The sequence below is a fragment of the Ciconia boyciana genome, chromosome 12 (genome assembly GCF_034638445.1).
Source record: "Ciconia boyciana chromosome 12, ASM3463844v1, whole genome shotgun sequence".
In the NCBI taxonomy this organism is placed as follows: Eukaryota; Metazoa; Chordata; class Aves; order Ciconiiformes; family Ciconiidae; genus Ciconia; species Ciconia boyciana.
In genome coordinates, this window is record NC_132945.1 from 767,946 (window position 1) to 784,874 (window position 16,929).

Genomic DNA, 16,929 nt, shown 5'->3' on the forward strand with positions numbered 1-16,929 from the left:
CACACGGCACGGCGCCGGCACGGCGGCGAAGGGCAGGACGCGGCCCCCGGCCCCTTCCCGCCCCCCCCCGGGGCTGGAGGCCGCCGGGCCCCGGCCCCGCCGCCGCCGCCGCCCCGCTCACCCCGTATGGCGGCGATGAGCGCGTTGCCGTCCTTGATCACCTCCTTGATGAACTTGTTGGTCCGCTCCAGCTCCTGCTCGTAGCACTTCAGCCGCTCTCGGAAGTCGGGGCTGTCCAGGTAGCAGTCGCTGAACTCCAGCGGCGGGTGCCCCATGGCTCCGCGGCGGCCGCTCCTCCCGCCGCCGGCACCGCCGGCACCGCCGCGCTGCGGGGCGGGCGGGCGCGGCTACGGCACCCTCCCTCCGCCCCGGGCGCCCCGCGCCCCGGCCATGCCGCCGCCCCGGCCCGCCCCGGCGGGCGCGGGCACCGCCCCCGGCCCGGCCCGGCCCTGCCCTGCCCCGGGAGCCTCGGGCGGGCGGGGCCTACACCGGCCCGCGCCCCCTCCCCCCCGCCGCCTGCCTGCGCGGGGCCGACCCCGGCCCCGGCCCCGGCCCCGGCCCCAGCGCCGCCGGGACCGCCGGGCCGCGCTGCTGCGGGCGGGCTGGGCCGGGCCGCGCCGGGCGCTGGGGCTGAGGCGACCCCCGCCCCGCCCGCCCCCCGCTTCCGGCCGCCCCCCGCTTCCGGCCGCCCCGCCGCTGCCGGGACTTGTAGTTCGGCGGGGCCGGCCGGGAGCGGCCCCGCGGTGAGAGGCGGTGCCCGCGGCCAGCGGGTGCGGACAGGCCCGGCCGCAGCGGCTGCTGCTGCGCCCGCCGCGGCCAGAGCCCGCCGCAGGCTTCCTCCAGCCGCGCCTCTGCGAGTCGGCCTGGGACGGCGGCGGAGCCGGGCCGCGGCCCTTCGGTCTCTGTCGCCGCTCACTGTCCCGCCGCCCGTCGCCGCTCAGGCTCCGCTCGAAGGCGCGGATACGGTGCGCTCCTGGGCTCTCCGCGCCCGTTCTCTCTCTCCGGTGGCCGCTTCGTTAACGTTACTGGGTGCTTCTCGGTTCCCGGCCAGCAGGCTGCGAGGGGACACCGGCCAAGGGGAAGGCGGGGACGGGCCGGCGGGCAGCGGCGGGCACGGGGTTGCCCCGGAACGCCCTCCGCCACGGAGGGAGCTGCCCGCCAGCCGCAGTCCCGCCCGTGGGGCCGCCGCCTTGCTGCCCCTTCAGCGTCCCGCGGTCCAGGCCCGTTACAGCAACGCGGCGGAGGCCGAGCCAGGCCGTGCCCCCGCTCTGCGGCCGGGCGCCACCTCCCTCCTGTCCCGCTGGGAACCGCAGCGCCCTCCCGTCGAGCTCCCCCGCCGTGCCCGGTCAGGCCCCTCACCGGCCCCCGCGGGGGCGGCGGCGGCGCCTCCCAGCCCGTCCCCGCGGCCAGGCCCACGCTGCACCGGGGGCTGTTTGGCTTCGGCAAGGCCTGGGGCTGGGCTGCCCCGGCCGGGCGGGGGGGCGCGGGGAGGCCTCGGCGGGCCGGGCCGGGCCGGGGGCGGCGGCGGCAGCTGCGGGCGGTGCCAGCGCCCGGGGCGGGGGCGGGCCGGCCGCGCGCGGCGAGGGCGCCCCCTGCCGGCGGGGCGGGGGAGGCGGCCGGCCCGCGTTGCCATGGACGCCCTGGCGGCGCGTGACGCCGCAGCGGTCGCCGCGCGCTGTGATGACGTCCGCACGGTCTCCACGTCGCCTAGACAGCCAAGATGGCGGCGGCGGAGGGGAGCGGCGCCGGGGGGCCGTTGGTGAGCGGGGCGGCGGGAGCGGGCGGGCCTGCCCGGAGGGCCGTAGGCTGGGGCGGCGGAGCTCGGCTGCAGGCTCGGGGCTGGGGCTTCGGCGGGGGGTGCGGCCCGCCCGGCCCCTGCCTTTGCCGGGCAGGAGAGGGCCCAGCGGCGCCGCGGCAGCCCGGGTGCTCTCGGCTCCGGCCGCCGCCTGAGCGCGGAGGGCGGTGCGGCGGGCCGCGGTGCGTGCTGCGGCCGTGGCCGGCGGGGCCGGGCGGGCCGGGGCGCTCGGTTCTTCCTCTCCGAAGCAAGGGCAGGCTGCCGCTCCGTGCGGGGGGGGGCCGGCGGGAGCGGCGGGCTGGGAGGCCTTGGCGGCCGTCGGCCGCCACGGAGGGCCCGGACACGGAGCCGTCGGCCTCCTGCTGCTTGCCGCCTGCCCTGGCTGCCCTAGAGTTTGCTGTGGAACTGGTCGGGATGTTCTCTGTTTGCTTCCAGCGCTGGGAACTCGTGTGCTTTCACCTTCCGCTTGGGTGGAGGGAAGCAGTTTGGTTAACGTTGGGCTCTTCGCAGCCTTGCCTTTGTGCTCGGCTATCGGTGTCTGTACAGTTTCTCGTGAGTTGCTTTCCCGCGGAGTCTGTGAAAGGCGGTGTACCCGGGTGCGCTGGTGTGGCTGTACAGCTATCAGGCATTGCGTTACTTAAAAAACACAAACAAGCCTTTTACTTCTGTTAGTTACTGCTGTCTAAATAGAGGCCAAAAAGCAGGTTACTGGGAGTTACTGAAGAAAACAGAAGTGCTTGGCTTGTATGTATCTACTCACCTCTTTAGTCTGTGAGCTGTTTAAATCGAGCAGGCAACGGCTGGGCTCTGTTGATGACCGTGTTAAGTGTTGTGTGTTTGAATTCTGAGCAGTTGTCTTCATCCTAAACCCAGCTGAAAAACATCAAGTGAGTATGAGGTGGTTTGTATTTCTTTCTTTCTAAAGGTTTTAAAAAACAATTAGTTTGCAGGTCTCGCAGATGTGTCGATATCTGAAGATATTCCTGTGGAAGGAGAGATTACTGTTCCTGTCGGATCTCGCTCTCCTGATGAAGACTACTCCACACTGGATGAGCCTGTTAAGGACACTATTGTGAGTCTGTGCCTGTATCTATGGTAAAACATGTGTTTTGCTGATATCTTTGGCCAACTGTTATGCAAAAACTGTATTTTTGCATAGCTCTGCTTGACTTGTACTTCATTGTAAGTTTGGGGTTTTTTTTAAAACTAGCTGGGTAAAATGAATTCCTGTGGGTCAAAAAATATCTGAATTACAGCCCCAAAGTTTCTCTGTGATCTCAAAATCTTTGCAAGGGTAAAGGCCTCAGATGAAGCTTGGAAGAAGACTGTCCTGGCTAATACGATTTTTCATTAATTTTCTTTTCCTAGAGGAGCAAACAAATTGTTGTTCTTAATTGGGTGTTATTAAAGGATAAAATATTGTGGCTGTTCAGGAATGTAGAAAAAGTAGGCGTTGTTTGTTGCAGAGGATGCTACAGAAATTTTTGGGTTGGATCCTATCTTGATTTACCATCAATACTCCTTTACTTCTATCCTGCTGCTTTTAGTTATGAACTGTAATTTTTATGAAAGGATAAATTAAAGTGTTGCTTCTTTATTTCAGATGAGAGATCTGAAGGCCGTTGGGAAGAAATTTGTCCATGTCATGTACCCGAAAAAGAGTAGTGCGCTCCTCAGAGACTGTACGTATAAGAAGATTTCCAAAATCTTGAAAGGATGTTTTGCCAACAGACTTTGCCTACACGGGAAAAGGAAGAGTTCAGGGGAACAGGGCTTCAGAAGTGTCTGTTCTTGTTCTTTCTGTTGCTGTAGAATGCTGAATAGCAAACATGAAAAACCAGAGTCTTACCAAAGCTCTTTAAAAGTGGAATGTGTGCCAGAATATGTAGAACAGGTAGCTTTAACAGTCAGCAGGCTTTGAATAGATTGTATTATGGAATATGGCATATAAGATGCTAAATAAGAAAATTATAAGGAAGTATAATATGCAAAATGATGCACTGGGAGTTGGAAAAGAGTGCTTTATTACCCTCAGGAAAATGAAACCGGGCATCATTCTATGACATTTATGATTTTATTTTTTCCTTTACCTACAGGGGATCTTTGGGGCCCTTTGGTGCTTTGCGTCTCACTTGCACTGTAAGTACTTGTAGTGGGTGGATTTGGGTTTTGGTAGTCTTTTACGTTGGAGAAATGAGAAATTAAGAATTTCTGACTACATATGGCGAGATCAAGTTCATCCGATCCTTCTCTGGTCTTCTGCAAACACTGCTTGTTCAGATTTTCATATAAAATGTCTTTCTGACACTTCAAGCCCATTCGGACCTCCCTTCTTTAAACTTAGGATTTACGGGTGAACTCTTCCTAGTCCCCTGTCTTAAGAATGATTTTACTGAAAGGTATCCCGATTCACGTTGTCCTTGATTCTAATGCGTTTGGCCGACTTTGACCCTAACCTGCAGGCCAAAACCTTTGTCTAAGAGCTGCAGTGTACGTGCTACGTATCCTGGAGAACCGATGGAACGGGAGAGGCTGTTGTAGGAGATCACAGATGGGAGACGATGATGGCTCCCAGGAGGTTCTGGTGCTCCGCTGGAGCATATGTGTGCAGATCTGCCTGGGGTCGGATGGAAATGTTGGTCAGATATATCAACTAATTGAGGCACACCTATGTACTCAATGTACAGAAACCATCCAGCAAAACGTTGGTAAAGCTTTAGCAGAAGTACACAGGGTAATTTAAATATTCAATGCCTGCTCACTTTTCCAGGCTTTGTGTTGCTTGTGTCCTGTAGTTATTACAAGCTTTTCTTAAGGCTTTTGTGTTTTATCATGCACTACGCTGCCTGCTTTGAGGGATTATCAGTCTTTTGGTACTTAAATTTTCATCTTTTAGCCTGTTTTCTATGGTTTTCTTCTCCTCTATATGCTTACACAGTCCTGAAAACAAGTAAACAAGTGGAGTGAAATGTCCTGAATTGAGCCACAACCATTTTCCTTTCCTATTCAAAATTGAGGATACTACTAAAAATAAGAAAACAGATGAAAAATAATCGGTCTGCAGCCTAACTGGAAATCAATGTTTCAGGCTTCTAGTCTGTCATCTATTCCAAGTCTACAAAAACTCAGTCATCGATTGCAAATGACTCCTTTTATCTGTTACCTACAACAGGATGCTGCAGGGCGGATCAGCAGACAGTAAAGATGACGGAGGGCCCCAGTTTGCTGAGGTCTTTGTCATCATCTGGTTTGGTGCCGTTGTCATCACAATAAACTCAAAGCTTCTTGGAGGAACTATGTGAGTGCTGGTTTATTTAGTAGCAGTTAAAATGCTCCCATGCGTGGAGTCTCTGCAATGCTTCAGTTTGACTGCTTTTTCCCATTTCTGTCTCTCCTTTGCAGATCCTTTTTTCAGAGCCTGTGTGTTCTGGGTTACTGCGTCCTGCCCCTGACGGTAGCAATGCTGGTGTGCAGGCTGGTACTGCTGGCAGGTTCCGGGACTGTCAGCTTCATTATCCGTCTTATTGTAGTAGTAGCTATGTTTGGTTGGTCAACGTTAGGTGAGTACCTTTTGCGTTATAACGCTGTTGTGTGCACTGGGTAGTGCCATGCCTAAGGAGGTAGATCTGCATGCATTCTGTTGGGGAAAGCCGATGGATATTGTAGTTTAAGCTGTTTCCTAGGCTGCTGAAGTAGCGTAGAAGTAGTTCTTCCAATCCTTGTGTTGGCAGAGATTCAGCCTCTCCCTGTGCTCGTGTTGATTTTCATGGTCGTATGCCAATCGCCTTTGGCAGAAGGATGATAATTTAATATTAAACCACATGCGAGACTCCTGGGTACTTTATTCTGTGACCTATGTTATAAATACTTTTAGAAAATGCTGACTTCATACAGATGCATTTGCATTATCTCTCCTGTTCTTAATCTGTAAGTCTGACTTGTTACAGCATCTTAATCAGCATTTATCTTTCTATATGATAAAGAAAGTTTTAATTGGTGATTATTGACTATTGGTACTGAGCAATGGACTACTGTTTTCTCTTTCAACGTAATTGTAATGCAGATCCTAATTCAAGATTGTTAACGTCTGCAGTGGATCTTAGACTTTCAGTTTTATGCTGCTCACATTTCAAGTATTTTTCTTTTTCGCCAGCATCTACAGCTTTCCTGGCAGACAGTCAGCCTCCAAACCGCAAAGCTCTTGTTGTGTACCCCATCTTCCTCTTCTACTTTGTTATCAGCTGGATGATTCTCACCTTTACGCCTCAGTGATCTCTGAACAGAAGAGAAGAGACTCTGTAATACGGACTGAAGTTCTTTCATGAACACTGCAGTTAATCATTGGCTTTATCTCTTTCTAATTTATATATATATAGATATTGTAAAAAGGCAGGTTATGGGATAAAGCCAGAGAACTGCAAAAATTGGTCATTTGTGTGTCCCTCTTTTTGGAAGATACAGAGGTCCAGCTGCTGAGGGGATTTTATTTAGCCCTGCTCTTTAGTTGTGTTAAATAAAAAACGCCCATGGTGACAGGGATTATTCCGCCTGAGGAATGGAGTGGGAGATCCTGGAGTTTCAAGACGTTGGGTAGATGAAGGTGAAGTTACAGGATCACATGACCTGGCAGAATTCTTGCTTGTGCTTGGATTCTCACTGAAGATGAATATGCCTTATGAAATAATAGAACTTTGTTGCTGTTTTGTGTTGGGTAGGGAAGAAATGTGTCTGACTCCTGTTCTTTTTCATTCGCTTATAGAGTGGTGAAATGTGTATAAAGTGCATCATAGGACTGTGAGCTTTCACTCTGAAATCAGATTTCAGCAAAAAATAGTTGGGTCCATTTTGCAATTAATTGGAGCTGGGTGGAAGGGAACTGCCTTTGCTCATATTAATGTGTCGTGTATTTATGTTTCATCCCTTCATATGTCAAGAAAGAGTGTTTCAGCCAAATGCCTTCAACACCATAGTTACACTGACTAATCCATGTATCGCGTGAGAGGGAGTGCGTTTACACTGGATAGTTACAAATCTTTTCATGTGACCATAGATTAGAGAGTTAAAAGTCCTGGAGAAGCAGTCAAGACTGGTTTGCAACAGGCACTCAGCTGTCACTCTGCATACTGAGAATGGAAAATTGTCTGGAGAGTACCAAGTAAAGTGTGTGTGTGTGTGTATATATGTTAAAAAAAAAAACAGTAGTTTGTGAAGTAAGTTGAGGTTTTGATACGTAAGATGTTTGGGTGCTGCCATACCATGCTAGGACTTATGCCCAAAAGTTTTAAAATGGGATGGAGGAAGGAAACTAAATCATGATGAAGGTGGTGGCTGCTATGAACTAGGATATGGATTCCGGTCTTAACTGCTTGTATGTGACTTTTCATTTGGTTGTTTACATGGACAGCATTTCAACATAAATGCGTACAAATTTGCATATTGTTTCTTTGTACTTATAATGAGATCTGAGAAATTTTTCTTTTTTTTTCTTTTTGTTTAATAATTTTTATAACAAAGGATGAGGCTCTCTTCTCCAATTCCCTGTAGGTGCACTTATGTACCTTGCCTGAAGAACCATACACAGGCGTACGCGTGTGCCATTTATATTTCGGCGTAGGGATTGGGACCTGGAGAATTGCTTTTTGAAAACTGTACAGAAATTCCTTACGTTGTCCATTCTTTTCAGTAAGCAATCCCAGGGGAGGGCTTTGAAACATCTGGGGGTGAAAAAGCTGCTGTTAAAATGTCACTTTTCCTGCAAGTGAGCATCATATTTCCTTTTTCCAATAGTAACGCAGATAGACCTGAAATTGATGTGAGCAGGTCCTGCTGAGGTGTAAATATGCCTAATTTATGTTTATATGTAAAAGTGCAGTTTCTGCTGTAAACACTATAAGTATTTGATAGTTGGGATGGAAATTTCTAAGTGTGCAGATTAAAAGCACAGTTTTGCATTTCTGGGAGTGTGGAGAAGAGGGAAGGAAAAATCAGCTGCTCTCTGCAGGGACCCAGCTGAGCTGCAGGGCAGTCGTGAGCGAGGGGGTGTGAAGCTGGCGGCTGTTCTGCTGCCTCCCGTACGCCTGCGTCCATGGCTGTTCTAAGGTGCTGCGAGAGGAGCTGTAGCGTTTCATATACATAGCTATAAAATGGAGAATTTTTAAACTTCCATTAAATTATTACTGGTATTAAATGGGATATTTTTTTTTAAGTGCTCAGTTTGCCATTCATTTAAATGTTAGTTTAGCTTTATAAGATGAAAATAAATATTCAAGAGAAGTAGATAGTAAAGCTGTTGATGGCTACAGTGGGATTCTTTGAGCCAATTTAACTGTACTTTTAGAGAAATCCTTGGAATTCTCTCTCTGTAGTGTCTTGTGACTTAAGCTGATATTATATCTGAAAGATAATTGGAGTAACATTTAATTGATCCAGTATCTTTTTGAAAAGAAGGAAAATGATTTCTAAGAGGAGTTAAAATCCCAGATTTTTCCTTGCTTGTTTTTGACGTAGATATAAGTCTCATGATGGTTTGTTCTGTAACATTGCTCTTGGCTTATACAAGGGAGAAGAAAATTATTTTTATATTAACTAGATTTACTTTTCAACTGGTCGCTAAAGTTTTTCGTCGAGAGGTGTTTTTAATCTGAAAGAATAGGCAGAAATATACTGGTTATATGGTGAAGGTGTGATTTTTTTTTTTTTGGTTTGTTTTTTGACTCATGGCAATCCTGCAGTATGGAAGCCATCATCTTCTAAAGCTGTAAAAATCTTTAAGTGGATTTATATCACTAAAGATGTAACCTGCCCGGAGGTTTTAGTTGGCAGGATGCAGGTAGGAAACTAGATTTTCTGAGTTTTCATGCCTCCAGTTGAATAAAGTTAGATGTCTTATGTATGGTGGTCTTTTAATCGTTGTTTCCTCTAGCAGAGAGTAGAGGACGTTAACGTCCTCGGCCAGGAGTTCTAGTTGCTGTAGCTCATTGCCTGTTCACCTTGCTTCTCTCGGCTTTCTGTCATGTGAGATGTGCTTGATGCTGATATGCTTAAAAGTACACAGTATATCTTGTCAAAAATAATTTCCCCACCACGGTGTTATAATCGATTCTGGAAGAGTTTCACTAAGGGAGGCTTGGCCTTTCAACTTGAAGATGATAATCTATTGAAAAACTTAGCCCTTTTTATAAGTAGAATATAATTGCTCAGAAAGGCAGAGAGAGCAAGCGATGAGCGCCAGTGGAAATGAGCATCAGTTTGATTGATTGAAGATTAACTGTCTTAGGTGACTCAAAAAATGAAGAAGCCAAAACTGGAATTTGTTCCTCAGCCAAGCTTTGACGTTCTGTAGAGCCACCGCTTTTCTCGAATCGGCTTGCCCCTCAGCAAACTGGTGGTTCCCAGAGCGACCTAGATGTGGGCACATTAAAGCACGATTGAAAAATTTCAGGTTTAGGCAAGCGAAATACCTCGAGCTTATTTGATATTTGCAGACTGCCTAGAATTAATGTTGATGATACTCCTTTAAAATGATGGTATTATGTGAGAGAGGTGAGAGTGCCTCTTCACTGACTGGTACTTCGTCGTGTTCAGCCAGTCACAGAACACATTCCTCCAAAAATGCATGCAGGTAAGTAATCCTTATAACCACAACATCTACTTTTAATTTGTTATGAAATGTATGTGATAACTCAATTGTCATGCTTTCCAAGGGGAAAAAGTCTCTTCCTTCTTGTTTAAAGCCGGTTGAGGGAAGGGTAGCAAGGAGAAAAGCAGATGGCTTGCCTTTAATGAGGTGTTTTAACTTTTCTGTAGAGAAAGTGGATGATTTTCTGATGCATAAACCAGGCTTTCTTTCCTACTAAGATTTTTTTTAATACTGTTTATCAACTGAAGTTGTTGTATGTGTTTGAATTTAATTTTGATCTATTTAATACCAATGAAAATAATTTGTTTTAACTTTAAAATTTATAAATTAAAACACACTGAAAGGCATGTGAGCAATCTTATGCGTGGATTAGAAGTGCTGTGTACGCTGTACTTCTGGCTGGTGGTGAGGAGTGGCCTGGCCCGCGGGAGCTCCCCGGGCCTGGCTGCGTGGGTGGGAGGCAGCACCTTCGGCTGGGGGAGCCTCTCCTGAAGCGCGGAGGCACTCCGGTGGGATCCTGCCCGTACGCTGTCCAAAGGACGGCATTTATACGGCCTGGGAGCTTGGCGTGGATTAAAAGAAGGTGGGGCTGAAAAACAGCTGAATTCTCCACTCCTGTGCCTGTGGAATGCTTTTAAGCATTCGATTTGTGTGTCCGCGCATCACTGAGTTAATAGACGTGGGCAGAGACACCAGGGGAAGGTATAAATCCTTTCTGCCTCTGCTAGAAGAGCATTGCTGCTTTACAGATGCACATGGATGTGTGATGTTCTTCTGTTCTAGCCAGCCGCACCGGTGGTTCCTTGGAGCGAGGACTGGAGTGAGCATTTGGTCTGCGTATGTTGGGCTGTTGTCCTACGCCGGGCAGTGCTGTAGGGGACCCAGCACTTCTGCGGAGGACAGAGAAGCCATGAAGTTACAGGTCCGTGAGAGAGATGCGCAAGTGCCAGTAGCGCCCAGGTTCTGCAAGGACGGGATGCCGAAGAGGAGCCGTGAGTTGCTAACGGCAGGAAGGCAGAAGGGTGGAAGCCTCCCAAAGTCCCTGCCCTGGCACCGAGCGCTCTGTGCCCCAGAGCAGGACATGAGGCACGCGTGCCAGCGCCCATCGAAGCTGAGGAATGACATCAGTTTGCTCGTGCTTAAATCTTGCCCGTACTCCCGTCTGGTCCCAGACTCTGCTAAGGGGAACGAACAGCCGTGCTGGCTTACCCTTACATGGGTGTTCGTGCAGGCAAGCCCTCTCCCTCGTTGCCTGCAGCTTCAGGGGAGGAAGGTCTCGGTAACCGCCCCGCTGACACTAGTCTGCCCAAGGGGTGCTTGCTGGGACGCGGTGCGTCGTGATTAAAATACGAGGGGACTAAATAAAGCATGGCTAAAGAGCGAGCAGAAACTTGGTAGGAAGGTGGCCTAAGCGATGAATGGCCATTAACGCCCACCGCTGACCAGTACTGGAATTTGAGGCAATGCCCTGCAGTACGTCCGTGCCGCTGCGCTGTGCCGGGGGTGACAGCGGGACTCTCCGGCAGGACCCTGGCACCTTGGCTGAAGAGCCTTCGCTCGCAGGCGCGGGCAGCGGGGCCGTGGCTGACCCCCCGGAGAAGCCCAAAGCGTCCCGGCGGTCACGAGAGGGCGGCAGGACCTTGCGGTCCCTTAGAGCTTGGCTTTTTCTCTCTCTCTGTTTTTTCTCCTCTTGGCTTTTTCTGTTGCATTGGAGGAGGTTTAGGACGCGGCATTCCGTTCTCCGTGTCCTCTGCCCACGAGGACAAGGGCTCGCGGGCAGCGAGGGCTGAGCTGCCAATGCGGCCGTCACCGGCGTGGGAAGAGACTCGTACTCTTGTGCTTGACCTGCTCACACTTCGGGTCTCTACCTGGCCTGCCTTTTCTGTAATAGTTATACAATTTTGAGCAAGAAGGTTACTTTCATTCCACAGGGGGCATTTTTTAAAAAAGCTATTTACTGTCGCAGTGGGGAAATGATTAAGCATTTTTTTTCCCCCCAAGATGATAACAATCAAGATAGGCATTAAAGTAACTTCACTTAGAATTGTGCATAGGAAATCATTAAGACCTTCTGGATTATTTCCATCTATTAGTCAATTAATGTGTTCGTGCTCTGAAGCATGCCGTCCTCACACTTCTGCATATCACAGAGCAATTGCTCCATGCAGTTTTTTACCCTTGCCCAAGTCATTGGTGGGTGGAAAACTGAGCAAATTTTAAGATTATTTTGTGCAGTCAGAGTCAGGGCTTATTTAGATGCTTAACGCTTTAAAATTGGTCTTACATAAGTGCATAGCAAATTTTAAGATAGTCTTGCTTTTGGAGCCATGCTAGAGTAATCCAAGTAGCTTGCCTTGCGTATTAGTAAAAGAGATGTTACCAAGGGTGTCAAAAGTGTCAAAAACGGTGACCTGTTTGCAGAAGCAGTGTTTTGCAGTCTGTTTAGCTTTGCTCTTGGAAGCAAAATTGTCGCACCTGAAAGAACTGGTCTGCGATCGCCCTGGTTTGTCAGCAGTTTGCACGTGGCCCGTTGCTGACGCTTAGGGAGCAGATGGGTTGTTGCTTCCTCCTCCTTGGCAGTCTGCGTGAACTTTCCTCTCATACTGGAGAGGACCATTAGCAAAATGAAGAGTATAACTTATATTGAAGTGCAGACTGACTAGTAATGAAGGACTTAAAAATGTTAAGATTTTGACAGTGGCTACAGTGATTTCTGTGGGGTTTGGTTTTGTTTTCTGGAAACTCTGTATATCATTAATGCTGGTCAAAATTAACTTTTTTTATTTCAAGGTTACTATAGGCAAAATGGCTTCACCTTTAATGTAATCTTTAAGAATTGTAAGTAATTTAAAGTCAGAAAATCCCATTTGTTAATCAGACTCTTCTGAATACACCTCTTCAGTCAATCAGGTGGTCCGAAATGTTGCCCTCCATCACCCACCCTCCTTTTCCAGCCCTCCAGCTGGGCGGGAGCCGCCTTCGCTTTCTCACGCCCAAAGGTCCTGGCATAAGGGACCTGCCCTCCCGCGCCGCGGGGATGTGGGTGCACCGCGCGCCTTCCTCCTCGTGCGCAAACTGCAGCAGAGGGGGAAACTGAGGCAGCCCGAGCCCCTCGACCCTGGACCGCCCTGCTTGGCCAGGGAAGAGTGAGCCCACCTGCAGGGTGCTGCGCAGCCGGGCTGCCCCGGGGAGGAGGAGGAGACCCCGGCTGTGCCGCAGGGAAGGGGGGACCCTCCACCAGCAAAAGGCGTTTGACGGGGCTGGGGATGCCCCACGTCCTGCAGCCCAGCAGCCGCGACCGGGTGGTAGGGCCCAGGGTGGCAGGTGAGGTCCCTTAGCAGCAGCCCTGGGGTACCCCCTGCACCCCCCGCAGCTGGAGGCTGCACTTTTACCAACACATTCTTTAGGATTTTGTTTCTTTGTTTTGTTGTGGGGGTTTTTTTCCCTCTCCAACTAATGCGTCCAATGCATTTCTGCACTAATGCATTTCTGCACGTTCACAGCCCAGAAATGAAGGGTGGTGGTTTTTGTTTTGTTTTCCTCTCCACAGAGACAAGCCCTTGCTCTCAGACAGAGCCAGCTCACAACCTGGGGAAAGTTGAAAGCCTGGACTCTGAACCTCCCCAGGAGAGCAGCGGGGCCGGGATCCCTGGGCTCTCTGGGCTGGTGGGAGCGGGCGCGGCTGAAATCCTCCCTTGGAGAGGCAGCGGCTGGTGGGGTCGGTGCTTCCCATGTGCCCGGGGGCAAAGGGGAGCTGCAGCCCGCTTGCGGGCAGGCAGGACCACAGTTTTGTCCTTGGCGGCCACTCGTGCAGGTGGCTCTGAGCTGTGGCAGGGATGCTCTCCAGGAGAGTGGGTCCAGCCTCTGGTCCTCCCCCACCCTGCGCTAAAAATGCAGCTCTTCCGCTCAAAAGAAGGTGTTCCTGGATGCGACTCAGCGGTTAGTAATTACACTTTATTTGGATGAAGCTCGAATGTAGCTTTTTTTTTTTTCCCCCCCCAAAGCTAATCTTCTAAGGCTAATATTCTGCGTGCTGGATTGTACGTTAGGGCAAACGGGTGGTGTAGGTGGCAGCTGAGGGAATGACTTTGCCAGTAAAATCGGGGAGTAGCTCACCTGGTGAACCTGTTGACTGCTGGCACAGCAAACCTGTGGTTCCCAACCTTTGCCTTTCTTGACAGGTGACTGATGAAAGGGCTGTAGGAGCTAGAAGTCAAGCTGGAGACTGCTAAACCTTCACGTCGTTTTTACTCTGCCCAGAGGCAAGGCTGCGCGTCCGGAGCGTGCGTGCAGAGGTTTTGCTCTTTGGGGTGCTCGCTCCCCCCGGCGCGCGGCGGGGCCAGCCTTTCTGCGGGCAGCCGGGGGAGCTGGACGGGGCACGCGGCGCCGAGCAAAGCAGGTATCTCAGCGGAGACGCCGGAGGATAACATCGCTGAGGGGAACCGTGCGGCAGGGAGCTTGTACACGTGGGGCGGCCGGTGTTGACAGACGTAAGGGTCGCAGCATTGCTCTGCTGTCACCGTGTCCGGGGGGCGATGCCCGTGCTGCGCGGGGGCTCGGCATGTGCGTGGCAGGGGACGGGTCCCTGAGAGACAGGAGTAAGGAAACCCTTGTTTGCAGGGTTTGCTCTAGACTTTTTTCTCGATCTAGTGAGAATAAAAAGCTGTAGCAAAAGCACTTGCCAATGTGGGGAGGATAGCTTTGTTGTTTCCACCTTGGTTATTTTCCTTGAACCTTGTCCTCTGCCTGCATTTTAGAGTTCAAAGCCATTCGCTCGTACAGGTAAGCGAACAGGGGCAGTTTTGTTCAGTGAGTTACAGCCTCCCTGTGCCTGGCACCTCGGCACATCTGACTCTCTAAGCCTTCCATGTCTGATAAGCTGCTGTTTGTGCTGTAGACCGAAGCAAGGGAGCTGAATGTCAACGGGAGCCTTAGGGACAGCGAGGCAGATGCAGGTGGGCAGCAGCCGGGCAGACTCCTGCCACCCTGATGCTCCATTCTGGCTGCAGCGTTGGCGGTGGGGGGGGTGACAAGCTCTCCCAGTGCTGCCGTTGTGCCCGTGCCTGGGCGGGAGGAGACGGAGCGATCGCCATCCGTCTCGGCTGAACTCCTGCTGCACGTGCAGAAGGCATGGCCCTAGCTCCTCCTAGCTCCTCCTGAGACAGCACCTCCTGCGCTGCACTGGCTTGAAACAACCTTCAGTCTGCTCCCAGGCAAAAGTCGTCTCACCGAGACCCCTGCAAACCCCATCTCTTCCCCCAGTGCTGCGTTGCTGGCAGCGGGAAGAGCACAACGTGAAGCACAAGCTCCCTCTGAAAGGGTAAAAAGAGTTCTCTATTTTAAGAGAGAAATGAAGAATACAAAATGAAGGTGGGGAAAGGCTGAGTGGCGGTCCCAGCGCAATTGCGTAGATAGCATCTTTTGCAGGAGGTGTGTTAGTGGGCGACGTACAGGGAACTGCTACGGACTGGACAGCTATTGCTAATTGCTGCTGTTCCAATGGGTACAAGGTATTTTAAAGCACGTCTTGGCCTGACTGCAAGTTAGGCTAGCTGAGCTGTGCAGCGTGCGGCAACCTCCGAAACAAGTGGTGCAGGGTCTGGGTGCTCCAGTGAGTAAAGCATGGCCATACCTGGAGTAAGGACCGTTACATCACTTCCTAATGGAATGGAAAGGAAAATAAGAAAAAACAAAATAAATGTTGTCTTCTGGATGGCTCTTGCTAAGAAGTTATGTTTTTGCATTGCCAGCTTTCCCTTAGTTGAGCGGTGGTTTCTGTCCATGGACAATGGAGACGAGGAGTGCTGAACGCCGAGCGAAGCCACCTGCATCTCCAGGCCAGCGGGATGAGCTTCTGACCTTGTGCTCTTCAGCTGACGAGGAAGATGAGGAAGGTGTCTATGGCCTCTTCTGTCAGAGGAGCAGCGAGCGCAGTCCCGAGGATGAGCCTGACTATACATCGATAGGTGACGACTCCTCGCCCTCCCTGGGTGGATCTTTCCCCAGGAGAGCCTGGGGGCACCATCCAAGGTTTATCAGCCTCACAGAGGATCGTGCAGGGCACAGAGGGGATGCTACAAGCAAGAATAAATTTTTCAGCAGTGGTGAAGTGTTGGCCTTCGATGAACTTTCTCAGACAAAGCACAGGCACGTGCTTGAGCATGGTGAAACAGGTCCAGTGTGGCTGCTCGAGGTGCTCTGTGCAGACCTGAGGAGAGACCGCAACATCCCGGACTGGGAGGAAGATGACGATAATGTCTTCTCTCCATCTCCTGGGGAAATGAAGACATGGCCCAACCAGCTGGTAAGTGGATCTGTCTTTCAGGCATGTTCACAACCAGAGCCGAGGCAGTTCAGGGCGGCGGCGGCGGCTGTGGGTGCCTGTTACCTGCGCCCCGTTACCTGCACCCTTGAGGCGCCGGCTGGTCCCAAGGTTGGGTTGCTCTGGCAGATGTCGAGCGTCTTTGTCTCCTCTATACCCTTAACTGCTGCTTCAGGCCAGTGAAGTGCATTTCAAATCCAGTGCATGAAGCTGATTTCGTACCCTTGAACAGTCAGGCTTTTGCCCTGCAGGGTTTCTACCCAAATAGGAACGAAACGCCTGCTCGCCCTGGGGTGGTGGTCGAGGGGAGCAGGGAGAGCATCAAGGGGCTGAGGGCAAAATGTGTCCCCTGAGGGCTTGCAGGAAAGGCTGTTGGGGCAAGCAGCTCTGGCCTGGGGAATTGGCACCGGCTGGTTTCCTCCGTGTTTGGGTCTGGTGGATCGCAGGCTTTGCTCAAGGCTTCTCCTGCGGCTGCGGACCAGCAGGCTCCTGGGTGGGCTCCCTTGCTTGTTGTATCTGCGCTCCTTGTGCAATGTGTCTGTCCGTTGGGGTCCCAATAAGATCTCTGTCCCCCCTTTTAAGTCCCTCTGTTTACAAGAAACTCATACGAATGTAATTACCCTCGAGGCCTCTGGCTGCCTGTTAAATTTGGTTACCAATGGCTGGCGGGCTCTGGAGCCCTCAGAGCAGACCCGTGCCTGTACGCGGGCGGACACGGAGCCATCGGACGAGCCTTGTTCCTGCCGTGTTCCCCGAGCACAAAGCCAGCAGAGGGGCTGCAGGCAGCTCCAGCCCCGCCACTCCTGGCCCTGCTGCCCGCCCGGCTGGGCCTTCTGGTTGGCTTTCCCGTGCAAAACAACTCCCTTTTGTTTCCCTTGTAACTGAGGCTACAGCGAAGCCGCTGGACTGGGTGCTGATGTTAGGACTGCTCTGCCATTGCCGAGGCGGCTGCCGGGGTGCTGTGCGGTTTTCCTGCCCAGCCTCAGCCTTGTTTCACCTTTGCTCCTGCGCAGGTTCATTGTCGGGCAGGAGCACGTCTTCTCTGACGTGTTTCTGGTAAGAGGTGTCTGCTCCTGTGCCGAGTCAAGCGGTTATAGCCGTGGCCGGGCAGTGAGGATAGCGGCTGTAGCTGCTGCCTCGCCCCTCCCTCGCGTGTGCCCAGGAGTCAATTTT

General features: G+C 51.9%; 2 protein-coding genes across 8 annotated transcripts in view; one reads left to right on the top strand and one right to left on the bottom strand.

Moving 5' to 3' along the window:
- Positions 1-606, bottom strand: part of OPHN1 (oligophrenin 1) — a 69,309-nt gene extending 68,703 nt beyond the window's left edge. Inside the window, exon 1 of one of the 6 annotated variants that reach the window (XM_072877292.1) lies at positions 122-606. In XM_072877292.1, coding sequence (XP_072733393.1) covers positions 122-275 — 154 coding nt within the window. In that variant the 5' untranslated portion in view covers positions 276-606. The remainder of the gene's footprint in view (positions 1-121) is intronic. The other 5 variants (XM_072877291.1, XM_072877293.1, XM_072877297.1 and 2 more) reach the window with 5 other exon arrangements.
- A 229-nt stretch (positions 607-835) lies between these two features.
- On the top strand, positions 836-7,229 carry YIPF6 (Yip1 domain family member 6). Of its 2 annotated transcripts, none has more exons than XM_072877300.1 (7): positions 836-965; positions 2,739-2,867; positions 3,399-3,477; positions 3,892-3,934; positions 4,968-5,093; positions 5,198-5,355; positions 5,949-7,229. In XM_072877300.1, the coding sequence occupies exons 3-7, from the start codon at positions 3,399-3,401 to the stop codon at positions 6,065-6,067; spliced, it is 525 nt and encodes a 174-aa protein (XP_072733401.1). In that variant the 5' UTR covers positions 836-965; positions 2,739-2,867; the 3' UTR covers positions 6,068-7,229. The 2 variants fall into 2 exon arrangements, with proteins under 2 accessions (XP_072733401.1, XP_072733400.1); XM_072877299.1 differs by lacking the exon at positions 836-965 and adding an exon at positions 1,652-1,759.
- The last annotated feature ends 9,700 nt before the right edge of the window (positions 7,230-16,929 follow it).

What these genes read in the sequence shown, in the direction of transcription:
- YIPF6 (XM_072877299.1), top strand. Translation starts at nt 1,721, where the DNA reads ATGGCGGCGGCGGAGGGGAGCGGCGCCGGGGGGCCGTTG. An exon ending in GCGGCGCCGGGGGGCCGTTG is followed by an intron (nt 1,760 to 2,738) that starts GTGAGCGGGGCG and finishes AAAAACAATTAG; the next exon opens with TTTGCAGGTCTCGCAGATGT. An exon ending in CTTTGCGTCTCACTTGCACT is followed by an intron (nt 3,935 to 4,967) that starts GTAAGTACTTGT and finishes TACCTACAACAG; the next exon opens with GATGCTGCAGGGCGGATCAG.